Genomic DNA, 16103 nt, shown 5'->3' with positions numbered 1-16103 from the left:
TATTAATTGTAACTAATTAATTATTAGATGTTGCCCCGATTGTACTCAACATGCAAACATTACATAGATTAATAAATTTTGAGATGTAAACCCAATATACTTTTTATTCGATAATCAGTGGCTTTATCATACCAGGATCTTTTTGCAGTAGCAGGAACTATGTGAGGCAATCTGTTTTTACCTGTGGCAAAGGTATTTTTTTGATCTCTAGAACACTCTTTCAAATGAGCATTTTTAACTTTTATCAGCAAGTGAGAAAAGTATCAAGAGAAAACTGCATAGACTGTTATTGAAAAATAGAACTATGGCTATATTTGACTACTAAATTGTAGCGATGATAATCTTTTATTTCTGTGGGGAAAATAACCTATGTTCACCTGCAGAAGCTTAATATCATATTGGATTCTCCCCAGGGACAGGTTGCTCTGCAGGTTTAAATATATTTTGAACAGCTTCAGTTTGTGGTGTTCTTTGTGATTTCGTTTTCATGGATGTGCTTTCTGAACTCATTAAGAACTCCTTTCATTGCCTATCAGTTCAGTTTCAACTTCATTGTCCCACCCTCAAGAAGCCTGTCTTTGACAACAACGCTGTTATGTTGCAGGCACAGGAACTCTAGGTGACGAATGCTCTCTTCACGACAGTTACACAGGAGGATTGTGCTCACTTAATTACACTGTTAACTTGGAAAAACCGCTGCCCTACCCTAGCATGTTAGTAAGTTCTCTTCCTTAGAATAGCTTCAAATGTGTTTGATTATACCAATTCCGATAACAACTTTCTTTACAATACGAACATTGCAGAGTATTGCAGAAACCCTAAAATTGCTATAGGTTACATGGGCTGACCAAACAACCTTCACCACTTGTTGGCTTTTATGTAACGCTTAACTTCTAAAACCAAACAGCTAATTGTTGTGTCGTGTAACAGGCCAAATATGTGGTATAAATTGACTTTGCCTCAATTCTTTCTGTGCTGAATGAACATTCTGTTCTCAGAAATAATTGCTTAGATGAAAAGGTTGCACGCATTAAGCATATAGTGCAAGTGGTTGCTCCCCAAATCCTTGTTAAGCTCATTTCATAGGAAGCAGGAATTTGTGTTGGTGTTTCTGAATACTGTATAAAGCCTAGTGTTCAGTAGAAAACATTCACTAGTCCCAAAGTGTGATACTGTTTAAAAATCAGTTAGTGTTTAAGGACAAAATTCTGTAACAGCCTAACATGACACAATCGGTTGATATATACTTAGATATGAATTAGCATGGGAACAGAGGAAAATGTGAAATTACAAGTACTTCTGGAAGCATAAAAGTTTTTAATAAGCAGTGAGAACACTAAGCTATGTTGTATCAAAGATCATACATTGTAATTATTGAGATAGCTACATGAATCCCTTTTAAACAAATGGTTATTTGTGTCTGAAAAAGGAATGTGGGGAAAAGAGAATAGATCCAGAGACTTTTTGTCTGGATAAATTGATAACTTAATAAAAATTAATAACTTTATTAATTCAACCTGTGAAATATGGTGCCACTTGAGACCAAATATATGCAGGTAAATTTTAAAATGCCAAGACACTTAAGAACAATGATAACATTTTCTTTGTAATATTTCTGTGTTGTTCTTATGAGCACCTAATAAACATCAGAACAGAATATTTCTTAATATCTTCCTTTGGGAAAGAGTTATGCCCATTTAACAGGGAAGGATGCTGACGCACAGATACACCAAATGAGGGATGTAAAGGCACATGATACATGTATGACAAAGTGCAGAATTATCATTAGTGTTATCTGTATTAGCTAGGGAAATGGGAGGAGTTTTGTCTTTCTTTGAAACAGTGAACGGGGATACAAAGCTCAAACATAGGGGATTTTTGGCCTGGGTAGTCTCTTTGCTCTTTCCCTCTACCTGCTACGATCATTGATCTAAAATGGTGCCATAAAAACAAAAGCCAGAGTTAGTTACTGCCCCTCACCCGAGCTGCATCACTTTACCTTGTACAGAAGAAATTAGTCCACCCCCCATTTTTGTAATTATGATCTATTATAATAGAACACACTTTACAATAGGGATAAGCACGAATTTGTAATGCCATGCGGCTATGTGACCACCTAATCACGGGGTGACGGCCTCTTCCTCTGTTGCTTGTCTTAGTGCTTACCGTAGTTGACCACTTTCTTCGAGAACTTGCTAGGCCAGACTTAACTGCACTAAGTCTGCAAGGTTCGTGGTTTCATACTCAGACCTTCCCCTTTATCCTGGTTGGCTTCCCCACACTAGACAAGAAGGCGGGAGGCACTCTTTAGTTACTTTTCAAGTTGCCCATTCTGCTAAAGAGTTTGAACACTGATGGATTCAACTATGCCTGCTTGGGACTCCCAAAAAATGTTTTACCAATACCACAGCAACCTGATCAAATTACTAACATTTGTTCAATTTAATGTCTAAAAATGTTTTTTTATTGGTCATAAATATTTCTGTACAATATGGTGACTTCTGCCAGAACTCTTGGTTTGATCCAAAGCCGGTGTTTCAATAAGAAAGTTTTGAAGAGCAAATTTCAATTGCCTTTTTGGCAGAAAATTCAGAAAACACAGTAAAATAAATTAGGACCTTATCACAGAACTTATGCCACCAAGGTTAAAAGTTGTTTTCATTGTAATTATGAATTATAGACCACACAGTAAAGTGATCTAGGTCCTCTACTCAACATGTTCTAGAAAGAATTATCACACTGTCTGGCTGAGGAGGAACAAAGAGCATGGCTCATAAGTTGGCCCATCTCTAGGCAACTTTTCAGTTTCTCTGTGAGACTGAGTAGAACCTGAGGTCAGCTGGATTTGAGGACTCAGTTGCGCAGCAAGCAGAAAGGGGAATGATGATAAATAAGGAAAAAAGGGGCATGGTGAAGCAGCAAGTGTAGCTAGAGTGTTATTCAGGATTACCATGTGATGCCTTGGAGCCATTTATAATCAGACCTGAATATGTCCCTGACCACTTAAGATTACACTGAAAGAACTAATTGGTTCACGTAGTTTCAGAAGAAACCAATTAATATTTTTAGATGAGGAAAGATTGTTCTCCTGCATATGCTGAACTACATGTTTTTTCTATGTCAGCATTAAAGTACCTAGTGTCTATATATGTGTACATAGTGCCAATTAATTTTTATTCCTATATATATGTATATACATATATATGTTTATTTGTATGGAAAAATATACCTCTCTTCATGGTCAGTTAAATTCACTGGTTATTTGCAAGACTAATACATCTTGGGCGTTCTGGCTAAACTAATGCTGCCAAAATTGTCAGCAAAACGACAGGAAAAGTAGATGAACCTTAAACTTTTCCCCAAACAACTCCTTAGTTGTTTCTTCGGGACATAGAAGAGGCAGAAAGCCCGAGCAAGAGGAGCAGTAGAAAACCAGGGAGGAAGGATAGAAATTGCTGTCTGATGTGGATTTCACAAGCTGCTGTGTTTAATCTTTTAAAGACCATATAATAATAATCCATGCTAATTAGCATTTTAGGAGTTTTAGGAGGTTTTGCCCATAAAGAAAAGATAACTCACACTTTAACTCAGTGCTTTGCTTATTCCCTAGTTTCTTGCTTTCATTTTGCTTAGGGATTTAATGTTTTTGTAAATTCTACAGGTAACATTTTCAGAAACAGCCAAATGTAATTTTTGAAAGTGATTTTCTTAGTTGGACTAAAATCTCCAAAGGTATTTACAACCTGATTCCTACCAGTTTTAACGTGAACAAGCTGCAGAAACAGCTCTTCAATTTCTCAGGACCGGTGCCACTTTTGCAAATGTGACTTACACTAACAGTTGGTTAGGTATTTTTAACTAGCATGCCATATAATTAAATAACTAAATATACATATAAAAATAAATACTGCCATCTACAATTCTTATTCCCTTCTATGGGTTTGTCAGACCTACAGGGACAGCGCTGTGGTTTTGGGCTCTTCTAGGAACTCCTACTGATGCCAGAATTACTTGGGCAGTTCCATCTTCATACACCACACTAAGAGTTTACTATATGACGGTGTTTTATGTGTATGTTTTATATGCATGTATCTCTGGTTATTTGCACCAGGTCTACTTCAATTTCTTGTCATCTTACAACCATTTAGTAACAGCTTTGTGGTATTACTTGATGAACTTCTCTGCTGTAGTTGCTCGTATTTGGAAAAAAACATGAAGATATGGTCCCTGCCCCAAGGAGCCTGTAATTAAAACAAGACCAGCATTATAGAATAGAACACATACTAGCTGGCCTGTAACTGGATGGTCTGTTTAGTTTTGTTTTGACGTACTGTATGAAGCAGCGTTTAACAGATGTTCGGAAATTAGCTCTCTGAGTTTCTCATATAAACATACAGCAGAGATGCATCTGTATGAATTAATTTCATCATAGAATGTGGGTATTAATGTCATCAAGCATTTTTAATGTTTGTGCCTATTCTACTGTGATTTGAGTGCTCCTTGCTAAAAAATATAGAAACTTCTTGAGAAAAATTGAAGCGACTCTGTTGTAGCAATGCTCTCTAGTGCAGTACTGATGATTCTGTTCTCTTGCATAAAAGTCATTGCCTTGTACAAACCCACCAGTGAAAAAAAAGTGTCAATTGTTTCACTACGATACCTTCTATACACAGTGTTGACAAAAACCAACCAAAACCAAACCAACCAAAACCAAACCAACCAAAACGGGCAGGTCTCCCTTGGCCTTTATGGCACGTTGTCCCTCTCATTATAAGTAATGTTAACCTATCGTGCAAATCATGTAGTTGACATTATTATGGCCGCTCATATCCCTGCTGAAATAGCACACATCCAGCAAAGTGACAGGTCTTTTCACTCCTCTCACCCAGGGGAATGCAGTATTGAGGATTAGATTCCTTTTTATGGCTTCCAGGATGAAGTCAAACTAGCATGAAGAGGGGAGCTAGCAAACTGTGGCTTGCCCCTCTCTGTACTGTATACAGGCAAGGAAATAAGGCAGGTCAGGCAGAGAATGAAGGCAAGACCTGGGACAAAGCCTAAAGCAAAACAGAATTTGAAGAGAGGTGTAGCTGGCAAAATGATATAGAGATTTCCTAATTTCCACTTGTGTTTAACATATTTTGCGTTTCACATCTGTATTTTTATTTTGTGGCCCACTTAGTTTAGTTTTCATGCATTAGAAAGCCTTGAGTGTTTCTAAAGCAACAGCTATGGTTTTAAAAGAATGTTCTCTGCCCCCCCCTCCAAATTACTACAGGTGTGCAATATTAATTTAGGCATAGTGGGCACAGATGTTATCAAAATCACCCTCCTACCTGCCAACTCCACCAAGTTTTCCAGTGCTTGAATATTTTCTTCCACTGCTGTGTGGAATTTATTATTGTAATGTTTGCTGTGCTTTTTTTTTTTTCCCCCCAGATGTTTTATCCAGTTCCTACACCTGCATATGGCCACCGCCTCTGATAAGCTGAGCTAAAACAACACTTCATGACTGACTAAAAAGAAAAGCAGCCTCTGAAGATACTGATTTGATTAGGGTGAGGGGACAGGGACTTGAGCTGGGTGCTAGAAGAGCACTCTATAACCACAGCACAACAGTAAATTTGGGCTAGGTGACATAGCAGAGGAGAATGATGTGATGTGATGTGAAATATGAGTTGGGGAAGCATGCAAAAGAGAGGGAAGTGAAAACTGGATTTTCATTTTCCAGTGTTACCAATGTGTGAGTTAACTAGATGGAGGATGCTTTTCTTTGCTGACTCTTTGAATTCCCTGTCCCTCTTCTTTTATGTCAATATTGTGCTGCTAACACATGTCTGCACAGTGAAATGTGCAGATGTGAGCTCTCTCTGTGCCACAGACCTACGAAAAGCTATATTAGCACAGCACTAAATCTGACCTAATGCACCCTGTCCCTCAGCAAGGACTAACAGCTCAGGATCAGCTTCATGCTAAGGGCTTTTAAGCTGGCTGGAATAGAAGCAAAGTGAGTTTTATCTTCCCACAATGAACTTTGTAGAGCATTACAATATTGGGTCTAATTTGGAAGAAGCATTAACAGCTTTCTTAATGACTGATTTTGCTTTTCCTTGTCAGATGTCAAAGTGCTTTGCAAATGAGGCAAGCATTGCTGTCCATGTTTCATGGTATGCAATACCCACACAAGCTAAATACAGTGCCTGCCCTTAGTTACACAGTAGTCAGGTCTACACTACACCATATTGTGTCTCTAATTGGTGGTTGCAAGATTGTTCAGATTCTGCCCTAATAGTCAATCCCATAATTCTTTATACTAAATCCTGTGTTTATCAATAAACGTCTACAATGGCCAAATTAGAAGCACTGTAGTGCATTCCACGCAGCCTGAGTTTTTCTGGTTTAGTATGTATAAAATCAAAGCAGAATGATGTTATTCTGTTGTGAAAATGTGCAGAATTTTAATATCTGTAATTTGGAGTAAGTGCTAACATTGCCCATATAAAAACTTGCATTGGTTGCCATACATCAGGTTTCATAACTTTACATAGAAAGTAAAAGAAGAAGATCCTAAAGATAATTTTCTCTAAGTATGTTTTGGTTACAAATTACTTAATGTTCCAATTAGCATTAAGAAGTTGATTGTATGCAATACACAATGTTCTACATTCTTCTATTTACCTTTGTTTCTTAACTTTATTTTCCAAAAACATGATAAAACGTTAATGACATCTCCTAGCCCAGAATTCAAGCCTGATTTAACTTGGTTAGCTTTCGTGGCATTGTATCAGGGAGTCATTTGGATTTAAACATTTCATGTTGTTTTACATATGTAGCAATAATTGTGCTGTTTAGAAAAATATGGTGCCATCATGTGGACAATATTAAGAACTGTAAAAACAGGTTTAAAAAAAAAACAACTAGGTATCAGATAAATGTCTGTATTTGACATCACAAATCAGCTGAATTATAAGTATGCATTATATACTTTAAGAAGCTATGCACAAATCTGTGGTCTTTAAAACGTATTAGGTAAGAAGAAAAACTGAAAATGGAATCAAGAGTTGTTGATTCAATTCTGTTTATTTTCCAACAGCTCGGGAAGTCCTTTCCCATGAGCACAGACTGATCGAAACACACACAAAAGTCTCCAAGCCACGTTTAATCAGCAGCTAACTCCAACATTGTCTACTTCTGTACTCATTTCTGTATCTGTTTATCTCTTTGGTTTTCCTCTAAGACTGTACAAACCTTGTTTTTGTACAGCCTGCATTGCTTCTCTCCCACACAAATGCACACACGCTCACACAAACACTCCTATCCATAACTTTAGTCAGCCAAGGCACTCTGCCCACACAGTTCTCATTCCTGCATGAGTTCACACAAAGCTTTGTTTCAGCAATGGTTTTGGGTTAAGGCCTCTTCTTGTTTCTTACATTTAACCCAGAGGAAAGGGACTTTGCCAGATTTTGAATAGCTATTCCCAATACCAATAAATGTACACAACGGTCAATTTAGAAACACTGCAGTGCACTCACGCAGCCTAAGTTTTTCTAGTTTAATATCTACCAAATCAAAGCACAATTATGTCAATCTATTGTGAAAATGTGCAGAATTTTAATCTCTGTAAGTTGGAGTAAGTACTAACATTGCCCCCATAAAAACATGCATCATTTGCCACACATCAGGTTTCCTACCTTTACATAGAAAGTGAAAGAAAAATGGAACGAAGAAGTTCCTAAAGATAATTTCCTCTAGAATGCCCTATCTATAACAGACCTGTAAAGGCTTGCACATGAGGAGTGTGATTCAAAAAATGTCCTTTGAGGTATGCACCCGCAAAGCAAACCTACATGTCACAGAATTGTAATCGGTCTCCTGCTCTGAGACACTGTATGCCAAGTGCTAGTTAGCCTGTTCTGCAGTCTGCTGTTTTAATTTACATTGAATAAAGGCAAGAACTTCTAAAGCCTTGCCAGTGGGTTTGAAACACTCTATCTGGGACAGAGCTTGAAGATATAACATGTTTGGATTGGTGCCCTCTTTTGTGAAAGTTTAGGGGTTTTGTTTTGGTAAAACTTAGAAATCTTTATTTGACCTTTATGAACATTGAAGATCTTTGGAATCCTTTTTGAGAATTGAGGTCTATGTAGTATTTTACTCGACAATTCACTCATTTTGTGCAAAAAAAGTCCGCTTTTGTGGTACAGTAAGAAATGGAATACATATACATGTAGCTTTACTAAATGGATGTAATAGAATGTCATACATAAAGAAGATTCTCTGTGGTGCCGTTTCAGCTTTCATATAAAGACAGGTAACTCTATGAAGTAATGATATCTGTTTTCCATGCCTTTGCATCTCATGCTTGGTTGATTTTGTTGTTTAAGAAAATGTAAGTTCCAGCTGACATTTTTACCATTCTTGGGCCCTTATTTTCATGTGGATTCTCTGGTGTCTAATTAGGTATGAACGTAGACTACACTCTTTTTCTTACTGGATAAACTTACAGTGTCTCTTATTCTTTTTCTACTTCAGCATTTATTTTCATGAAACTTGTAGGGCCTTAATTTTCTTTGACAATTTTATCTTGCTGTCAAACTTAGTAGAAATTATTATGGATTGAAAAATTCTGAGGGTTGGGAGGCAAATGGAACTTGACAATGCATAGAAAAGGCTGTCGGAAGTCTCTAGTCTGTATTACTGTGCTCAAGTTCTTGATTACTTGGCATTTAAATGTTTAGAATACATGGACAAAGGTAAAAAACTTAATTTATACCTTTTTTAATTAACCTCCATAAATCTTAAAGATAACTTGCTTGTGATTTTTTTAATAATTGGCAACATTGTGCTAGACAGAGCATGGAACAAGCTCAACAACCAACTTACTTTCAGCTGAACTTTAAATGTCAAAGAATCCCATGATAGCTTGCATGAGTTTGGTTTTCAGTGTTCTGGAAACTGTACACTCATCCTTTCAAAAAGTGTGACACTGGTTTGGGTTTGGAAGAATTGGTTAAATACACTCTGAAGGCCAGTAATGTAGTGAAAATGTATTGGATTTCCTGGATTCTGATGTCTTTTGCCATCAGTGACTGTGAAAATGGGAAAATGAACCCTTCCTGATTCATGAATTTTTGATGTTGTGCATAGTTCATCAAATTTTATTAGTCTTGCCCACCTTGATGAGTTAATGAGGTTTTGCAATATTACTAATGGTAGATTTTCATTTCCATTTTTAGAAAAAAAATCTCTAAAACCAAAATCTGAACAGAAAAGCTAAGAATCAGAATCTCATCAACCTCTGTCAGCTGTAGCCTGGGATTTTTATATTCTATGTCTCTTCACGAAACTCATTCTTTCTGATGCCACCTGAGTGAGGGTTGGGTCTATCAATCATTGTACCACCCTCATTGCTGGGATTTCCTGTAACTATTACCCAGTAATTCTTATCTTCTTCAGCTTTATGGGAGTTCAGATAAGTGTGACAAATTACTTCATATTCTTTTCCAAAATAAGACCTGCAAAGTCAAAGACAATGGGATGGACAGGGGGAATTAATATATACAAAAATTCAGCAAATCTGCATTATCTGTAAATTGTTCAAGGTTTTCTTATGTTTCTCTTGGCTTATTCAGAAATATCACCATGCACTTTGAAATAGCAGACCCTTACAAGAAACACAATAGCCCACTTCGTTTCCTATGAATAATTTAGGAATTTGAAATCAAAGGGAATGCCACCTTTCTAGCTTCAGAGCTAAAGCAGCCCCCCGTCAGTATAAGGCACCAACTCAGTATGTACAAGCTGGTTAGGTTCTCATCACCACTTCTCTCTGACTGAGGAAGACCCTGGCTACTTAGTAACTGTTTCAGCCTCAAACTTTCAGACCTTGTTTCATCCTCAAAAAGGTCATAAAAATCCTCAGTCAGATCTTGCTCAGAATTTAATGGGCAACAATTGGCATACTCCTTAACAATGCTTCATCAATTTAATGCATGCTTATTAACTAGAATTGTTGGATTAACTTCAATTTGTAGAGAGATTGATTCATATGGACATAAGCAATATATAGTTTTATGCAGTGTGTTTTTATTTAGTTCTCTTACTCCTTACACTTCTTAATATTTCATTTTTTTTCTTAAAAAAAACCCAAACAAAAACCAAAAAACAAACAACTCTAATTGTTCAAGATATTCAAAGGGAGAACCACCAAGAAACTAGAGAAGGCTAGAAGCATGATATGATATGAATTCAAAAGAAAAAAAAACCAAATAAGACTGAGTTGACTGTCTGCAGCATCACAGTGGCACACATTACAGCCCAGAAATAAAATAAGGGAAAGAAATGTCCATTCTGTGTTCTTTTCCATTTTCTAAGTGCATTCCTAAAGCAACTATCTCGCTTCTTGCAGTAATACTTGATGTTGGCACATCATTATACACATCCCTGCCAATTATAAATTATTTTTACCTTGTCCAGAAGTTCCTTGGAACGGCTAAGCTCCGATTAGTGTGGCAATGAGTAATAATCATTTTAGAGTTTGCCTGGAAAAAAAAAACAAAACAAGGGAAGACATTTGACAGACATTTTTTATACTAATTTTAACTATTCTTATTCAAATTAAATGCTTTTATTTACTGCTTAGTATAAGCCCACATTGCTCTGTATCATTCTGGGACTGTTGTATATTGATAGTGAGATATTTTACACCCTGTCAGTTCTCAACACAACTGTCTTAACAGCTCAGACCAGGCAAATGCTTAGCCCCCACGTCAGACACATTCTCCTGTCCAATACAGTCCATTCTAATCCCTTGTGTGTTTAAAAAAGAAAGTCAAACAAATAATAGAGAGTCATTCCAGTGGCCTGTGCCATCAGAGTAATTCCTCTTACAATTTATATTTGCCATATGAAAGATAGAGATGGTTTGGGGACACAGCCTAGAAACGGTCCTCTATATTTTACCAATTTGCAATTTTTTATGTATAACAGAATTAATTTTTAATCACTCCCATTTACCAATACTGTGAATAATGAAAGTTGCCTTTGACAATTACGTAATTTTGGCTGTGTTTATTAGTGAGCTGATTGATGTAAATGAGTCACAGTTCAAGGCTGTAGAGAACCAGTTAATTTGTGGTATTTTTCTATACACCAGCACTTCAAGAAGGCTAGTAGTTATGTGGAACAGGAAAATATTGTATCTGCTTAATGTATTTACAAAAGGTTAAAAACCACATTTGGAAAAGCATCCACTTATTCAGATGCCTTGTGGGGTTTTTTAATACTTTTTAAATTTAATGTACAGGAATTCTTAATTAAACACAGCTCCTATATTGGAAATGAAATTTAGTGCTCAGAAGTCCTGAAAAGTAGATTCCAAGTACTGCATCCTCACAACATGATCATGTCGACCTTTGTAAAATTCTGGTGAGAAAAACTGAGCAAGTCAACCTCAAAATGAACACCAGAACCTAATAGTTGTAGATGCAGATTCCCTGGTCAAAGATATTGTTTCTTTCCTCTCCAGCTTCCTAAAATTACAGGTCAGAACTTATATGAGCAAAATATGTGAATAAAATGGACACAACTTTTTTCTAAGTACTCCATTTACTTTTTCAATTAAATCTTCATAATATTTTCTACAGTTTTAATTTCTTACAGGAACTGGAAATCCTTCGTATTCCAGACGCAGCTGTGGATCCAAGAAGGTTGCTTGCCAGCAAGTCAAATAGGAAAGCTCATCTGTCAAAAATACTTGCTGAAGGTAAGATTTTTTAGCAAATCTTATAAATGATTTATGGTCGCTTGCTAGATATAACTGTAAATAAAAATAAATATTAAGGACAGTATAAATAGAAAGGAAAGAAGATATGTAATTTTAAAATATATTTTTCAACACAGAAAAAAATTCTCTTGGCTCCTGAAAAATCAGTCTGCGAAGCTAAACCTACACATACAAAACCCATAACATCGATTCTATATTCTTGATAAACTCATTAAGTAGCTATCCTATACGCAGACTGTTGAATACTAATTTAAAATTGAATTTACATTACAAAGATTCTCTCTCACCAAACTGGTTGTTGAGAGGGAAAATTTTTTCAAAGTTGTGGTGATTTATTTTGAGTACACATATAACATGTAATGTCTTATTTGCTTCTAACGTGCATAGGGAAACCATGTTAACGTTTAATAGAAATCTGCTCCCTCAGAATGATAGAACAGTATGTTACTTCACATACCTACTATAGCTTTATCTTCACAAGAAATGAAATCTTCTCATTTTGGATTTATTTGAAGAACAAGTAAAATAAAAAAATCTCCCTCTAATGATGAATTTTTTTCATGATTCACAAGCTAGTTTTAATTTCCTTTTTTCTTTTCTTTTTTAAAACCTCTCTTATCCAGGCATTCTGGCTGACAGCCTCCTGGCCTGCACACCTGATCTCGGGCAAGTTGTATAAACTTTCTAAGTAACTATTGAGTATCTTGATCTACATATGATTCTGACTCTGTTCTGTAAAGGTAAGATATTGAACCAATGTACGGCTCTCTCTCTCTATATATATATACACACATACGCACACACACAGAAAAAAATTAAATGCATACTATCAGTAAATGCTACTACTGACATTTGCACCTTTATTGCCTTACCATACGGTCAGAAAACCCTCCTGTTGTCCCAAGAACAAAGTTTTGCCCAAATCTAATCGGTTCACCCACTGCACCTCCATCAACACTGTTAAAATTGTAAAAAGGAGAGGGAGATATTTAAATAATCAGCTTTACTATTCTTTCTTTTTTTGTTTTGGTCTATAGTTAGGTCTTGTGGCAACACTTTGTATTAGGTTTACTTTTAAAAATAGGTAAAATATCTTAACTGAAAAGACATTTCATACTTGACTTACTGGTTAAAATATTTAACAGAATAGAAACAGACTGTACTGATTACTTTTTATGATGTATTCGTTAACATGCAGGGTGTGCATTAACATCAAATTAAAAATCAATGGGAATTCAGCAGTGAGGGCCCCTTTAAAATATACTTAATAGAAACATCTGAAATATCAAGGCTAAAAGAAGAACAGTGTGTGTTTGTAACGTAACATGTGTTGCTAATAATATATGTAACTGATATTCAATAATTTGTTTCATTACATCAACATACATGCTGGTATATCCCCATTTCCAGAATGATTTCTGTATTTTACATTAAAGAATCACTAAATTAAGTGCTAGACTTTCTAAGTAAAAAAACTTACATAGCTGATGAATTAATTTAGTACTTGGTTAATGAAGGACTTTGACAGCATTCGTGCCAATGACTCTAAGATCAGCAGCAGCGAAGCAAAAATATTTTGGTTGCAGTTCTAGAAGGCCTAAATTATGCTCTTGGTGTCAAAATTCTTTCTTAGGTTTAACCCAAAGTGTTTTGCTCAACCAGGATTATATGGCTTGGTTCATACTCTTATGTACTATTATTGTTGTTAAATACATGCACTCAGCCAGAGCCTTCCACTTTTGAGCAGGACGCTGTTCTGTTTCTTCTCCTGCAAACAGCTGGAATTAAATATGTCTTTGAGAGAGAGAATATGGGTTGGGGTTTTTTTTTTTAGGACAACAGAAACACTGTCCGCTTCACATATAGCAAAAGCATGGAGACAAATTTCTGCTTCAGAGAGCTTATTTGCAGGAGAACAAATAATATACTAAGTGCTCTTTGGACACGTTTTGTATTCTACAGCTGAAATATGACTGCGTTAAAAACAGCTGCAACATTTAGCAAGTGATACCATGAACTTGATTCTGTTTTCACACCAGTTCTATTCTGATTTAAACTTCCTTGAGTTTATTCACAGTAATATGTGGAACAGAATCAAACCTAATGCATGACCCAAGTTAAAGACTCCTTCTTAAATAAATCTTACTCAAATTAATTTGTATATTAGCAAACTTCATTGCCCATTTCTCAAAACAAGATACTGAAAGCTAACATAATAATTGAAAACAATTCAGAATAAAGTACCAAACCTTAAAATACAAAAAGTATTTCGACCCACAGGGTCCACACTCTCGACTGCGCTAACTCCATAAGGGGCTTGCAATGGTTCGGCCGAATACATGGACATTTCATCCAGATTAATTGCCAAAGTCAGACTTCTGCACTTTCCAGGGTAATTCTCCACTGAGGGTTTGTTGTCTGGGTTCAAAAACATCACAGTGTCTCCGAAGTGAACAAATCCATCCTTAGATACCGACAGCTGTATCTAAATTAAAATATACATAATTTTTTACAGAATTATCTGAACCTTATATCAGAAGTATTTTAGCATATAAGTGCTAATCCATAGCATTCTTCATGCATATAAAGAACACTAATAGCAGTTACGCCATTCTACGTGGAGTCCTAAATGATTGACATGACATTCTTAAAAAAATTACCTTCTTTAAAAGATTATCTTGAAGTTTGTTTATTTTCTGTATAAAAAGTTCTCCTCGCTCTCTTTTATGCATAAAATCCCTCAAGCGGTCCTGCTTGCAAAGGAGAGAGGGGGCAGAAATGTTATCCAGCGCTCACAATCTCAGGTTTAAACTAAATTTAAAGAATTAGGGGGAAACATCGTGAGGTAAGAAGCAGGCAGGGCTCCCCGGGAGCCAGAGAGGAGAGAAGGGCCCGGCTCCACCACTACCTCCTCCAAACACGCGTCCTCCTTCCAGTTGCCCATCAGCACCCCAGGCCTGTAGGCGGCCATGGCTGCCGCCTAGGCCGCGCGGCGTTCACCGTCGCCATGGCGATCGTTTTAGCTAGCTATTGGGCGCTAGAGAGGCAGAACCCGCCAATGAGCGGGAGAGAGCGTGCGGGATGGGGCGGGACAAAACCTGAGAGACAGAGCGCGGCGGGCAGTGGTGTATGTGTCTTCGGGGGATCCTGAGGGGAAAAAGATGCGATAAATGTTAAAACCAGTTTAGCTAAGCCGACTGCCCCTTCTTGGGCAGTCGGCTTAGCTGACGGGAGCAAGCCTCCCGAATTTGTGCCCTGTTAGGAGTACCCACCAGATCACGATCTAGCAGGGAAAGGCCTTGGTGAGTAAAGACAATTTAAAAAAAAATTAAAAATCCATTTGTATGCCCTTGTGTTTTTTGCCCAGTCTGACAGGTGCTCTGAAAGCGGGAGGCCTGCTTTCCCTTGGGGCTGAGACCCTTGTCTGCCTGCAGGGATGTGCTGGGAGGGCAGCGATGCTGCTGGGCCCAAAGCAGCGAGTCATCTCCTCATGCCTGTCTGAGTTCGGATCACCTGCCTTAATGCCTATGCCTTTTCAATGCTGAACAACTTAAAAAGCTTGAAAGAAAATGTTTTTTGTATGGACAACTGGGCTGCATGTTGTCATCGGCCAGTTTTGGCAACAATTCCGATGAAACCTGGCTCTTTTGTGGGATGTTTTTTAAACCAAAGGTTATTACACAAAAAGTTATTCAGCACATCCCAAACCTTTTCAGGGCAAAATAAAATCCATTTTTGTTCAAATAGCACCACGTTGTGGTCACTTCTGGTAAGTGACGCTTTCCTATACCTATCCGTGTTAGACGCAATGCTAAAATTGTTTAATTGAAATAGGGAGGAAAATTTGCTCATCTTGACCGAATATAAAATTCTTTTGGAAGTATCAGGTGTAATTAGAAATCTGAAGTGTTTTTGGAAAAAAGAAATTTAATTCATTTCCTGTGTTGCTAGTAATTTCTACTTAGCATTTAAAATAGTGGACTTTCAGAGACTCTTCCCCTACGTTCTAGAGTTACAGCTCTTTTCCCCTTTCTCTTTTCTCTTTTTCTTTCGTTAATGAAAGAGAAAGATATGGTTGAGAAGACCCAAAATAACATATAGAGCTGTCTAAGCCATTAGCTTACATAAAAGGCTGGGCTCATTAGGCTTTTAGTTGCCTTAAGGTTGTCAGTAATGTGTGAGATAGCGCATGTTTTAAATAATTTAATATATAAATGCATTGGTATGTATCAGTAGTACAACTTATCATTGTTTAGTCAAACTTGGCAAAAAGGGCAAGGTCTGAATGGATATGAGCATAAATTAAGTCCAAGAA

At 36.9% G+C, this 16103-nt stretch overlaps 1 protein-coding gene across 1 annotated transcript; it reads right to left on the bottom strand.

Annotated features, from left to right (window-relative positions):
* Positions 1 to 9331: 9331 nt before the first annotated feature.
* CFAP161 (cilia and flagella associated protein 161) lies at positions 9332 to 14960 on the bottom strand (the record flags this gene model as incomplete). Its single annotated transcript, XM_082005412.1, has 7 exons — positions 14697 to 14960; positions 14449 to 14538; positions 14038 to 14273; positions 12661 to 12745; positions 11663 to 11821; positions 10471 to 10544; positions 9332 to 9518 (listed from the first exon to the last, which is right to left on the bottom strand). The coding sequence occupies exons 1-7, from the start codon at positions 14757 to 14759 to the stop codon at positions 9332 to 9334; spliced, it is 894 nt and encodes a 297-aa protein (XP_081861538.1). The 5' UTR covers positions 14760 to 14960.
* Between the last annotated feature and the right edge of the window lie 1143 nt (positions 14961 to 16103).

This window comes from Phaethon aethereus (genome assembly GCF_964289735.1).
Source record: "Phaethon aethereus genome assembly, chromosome: 12".
NCBI classification, from domain to species: domain Eukaryota; kingdom Metazoa; phylum Chordata; class Aves; order Phaethontiformes; family Phaethontidae; genus Phaethon; species Phaethon aethereus.
The sequence above is the reverse complement of the archived record's forward strand: the minus strand, read 5'-3'. Positions and strand labels throughout refer to the sequence as shown.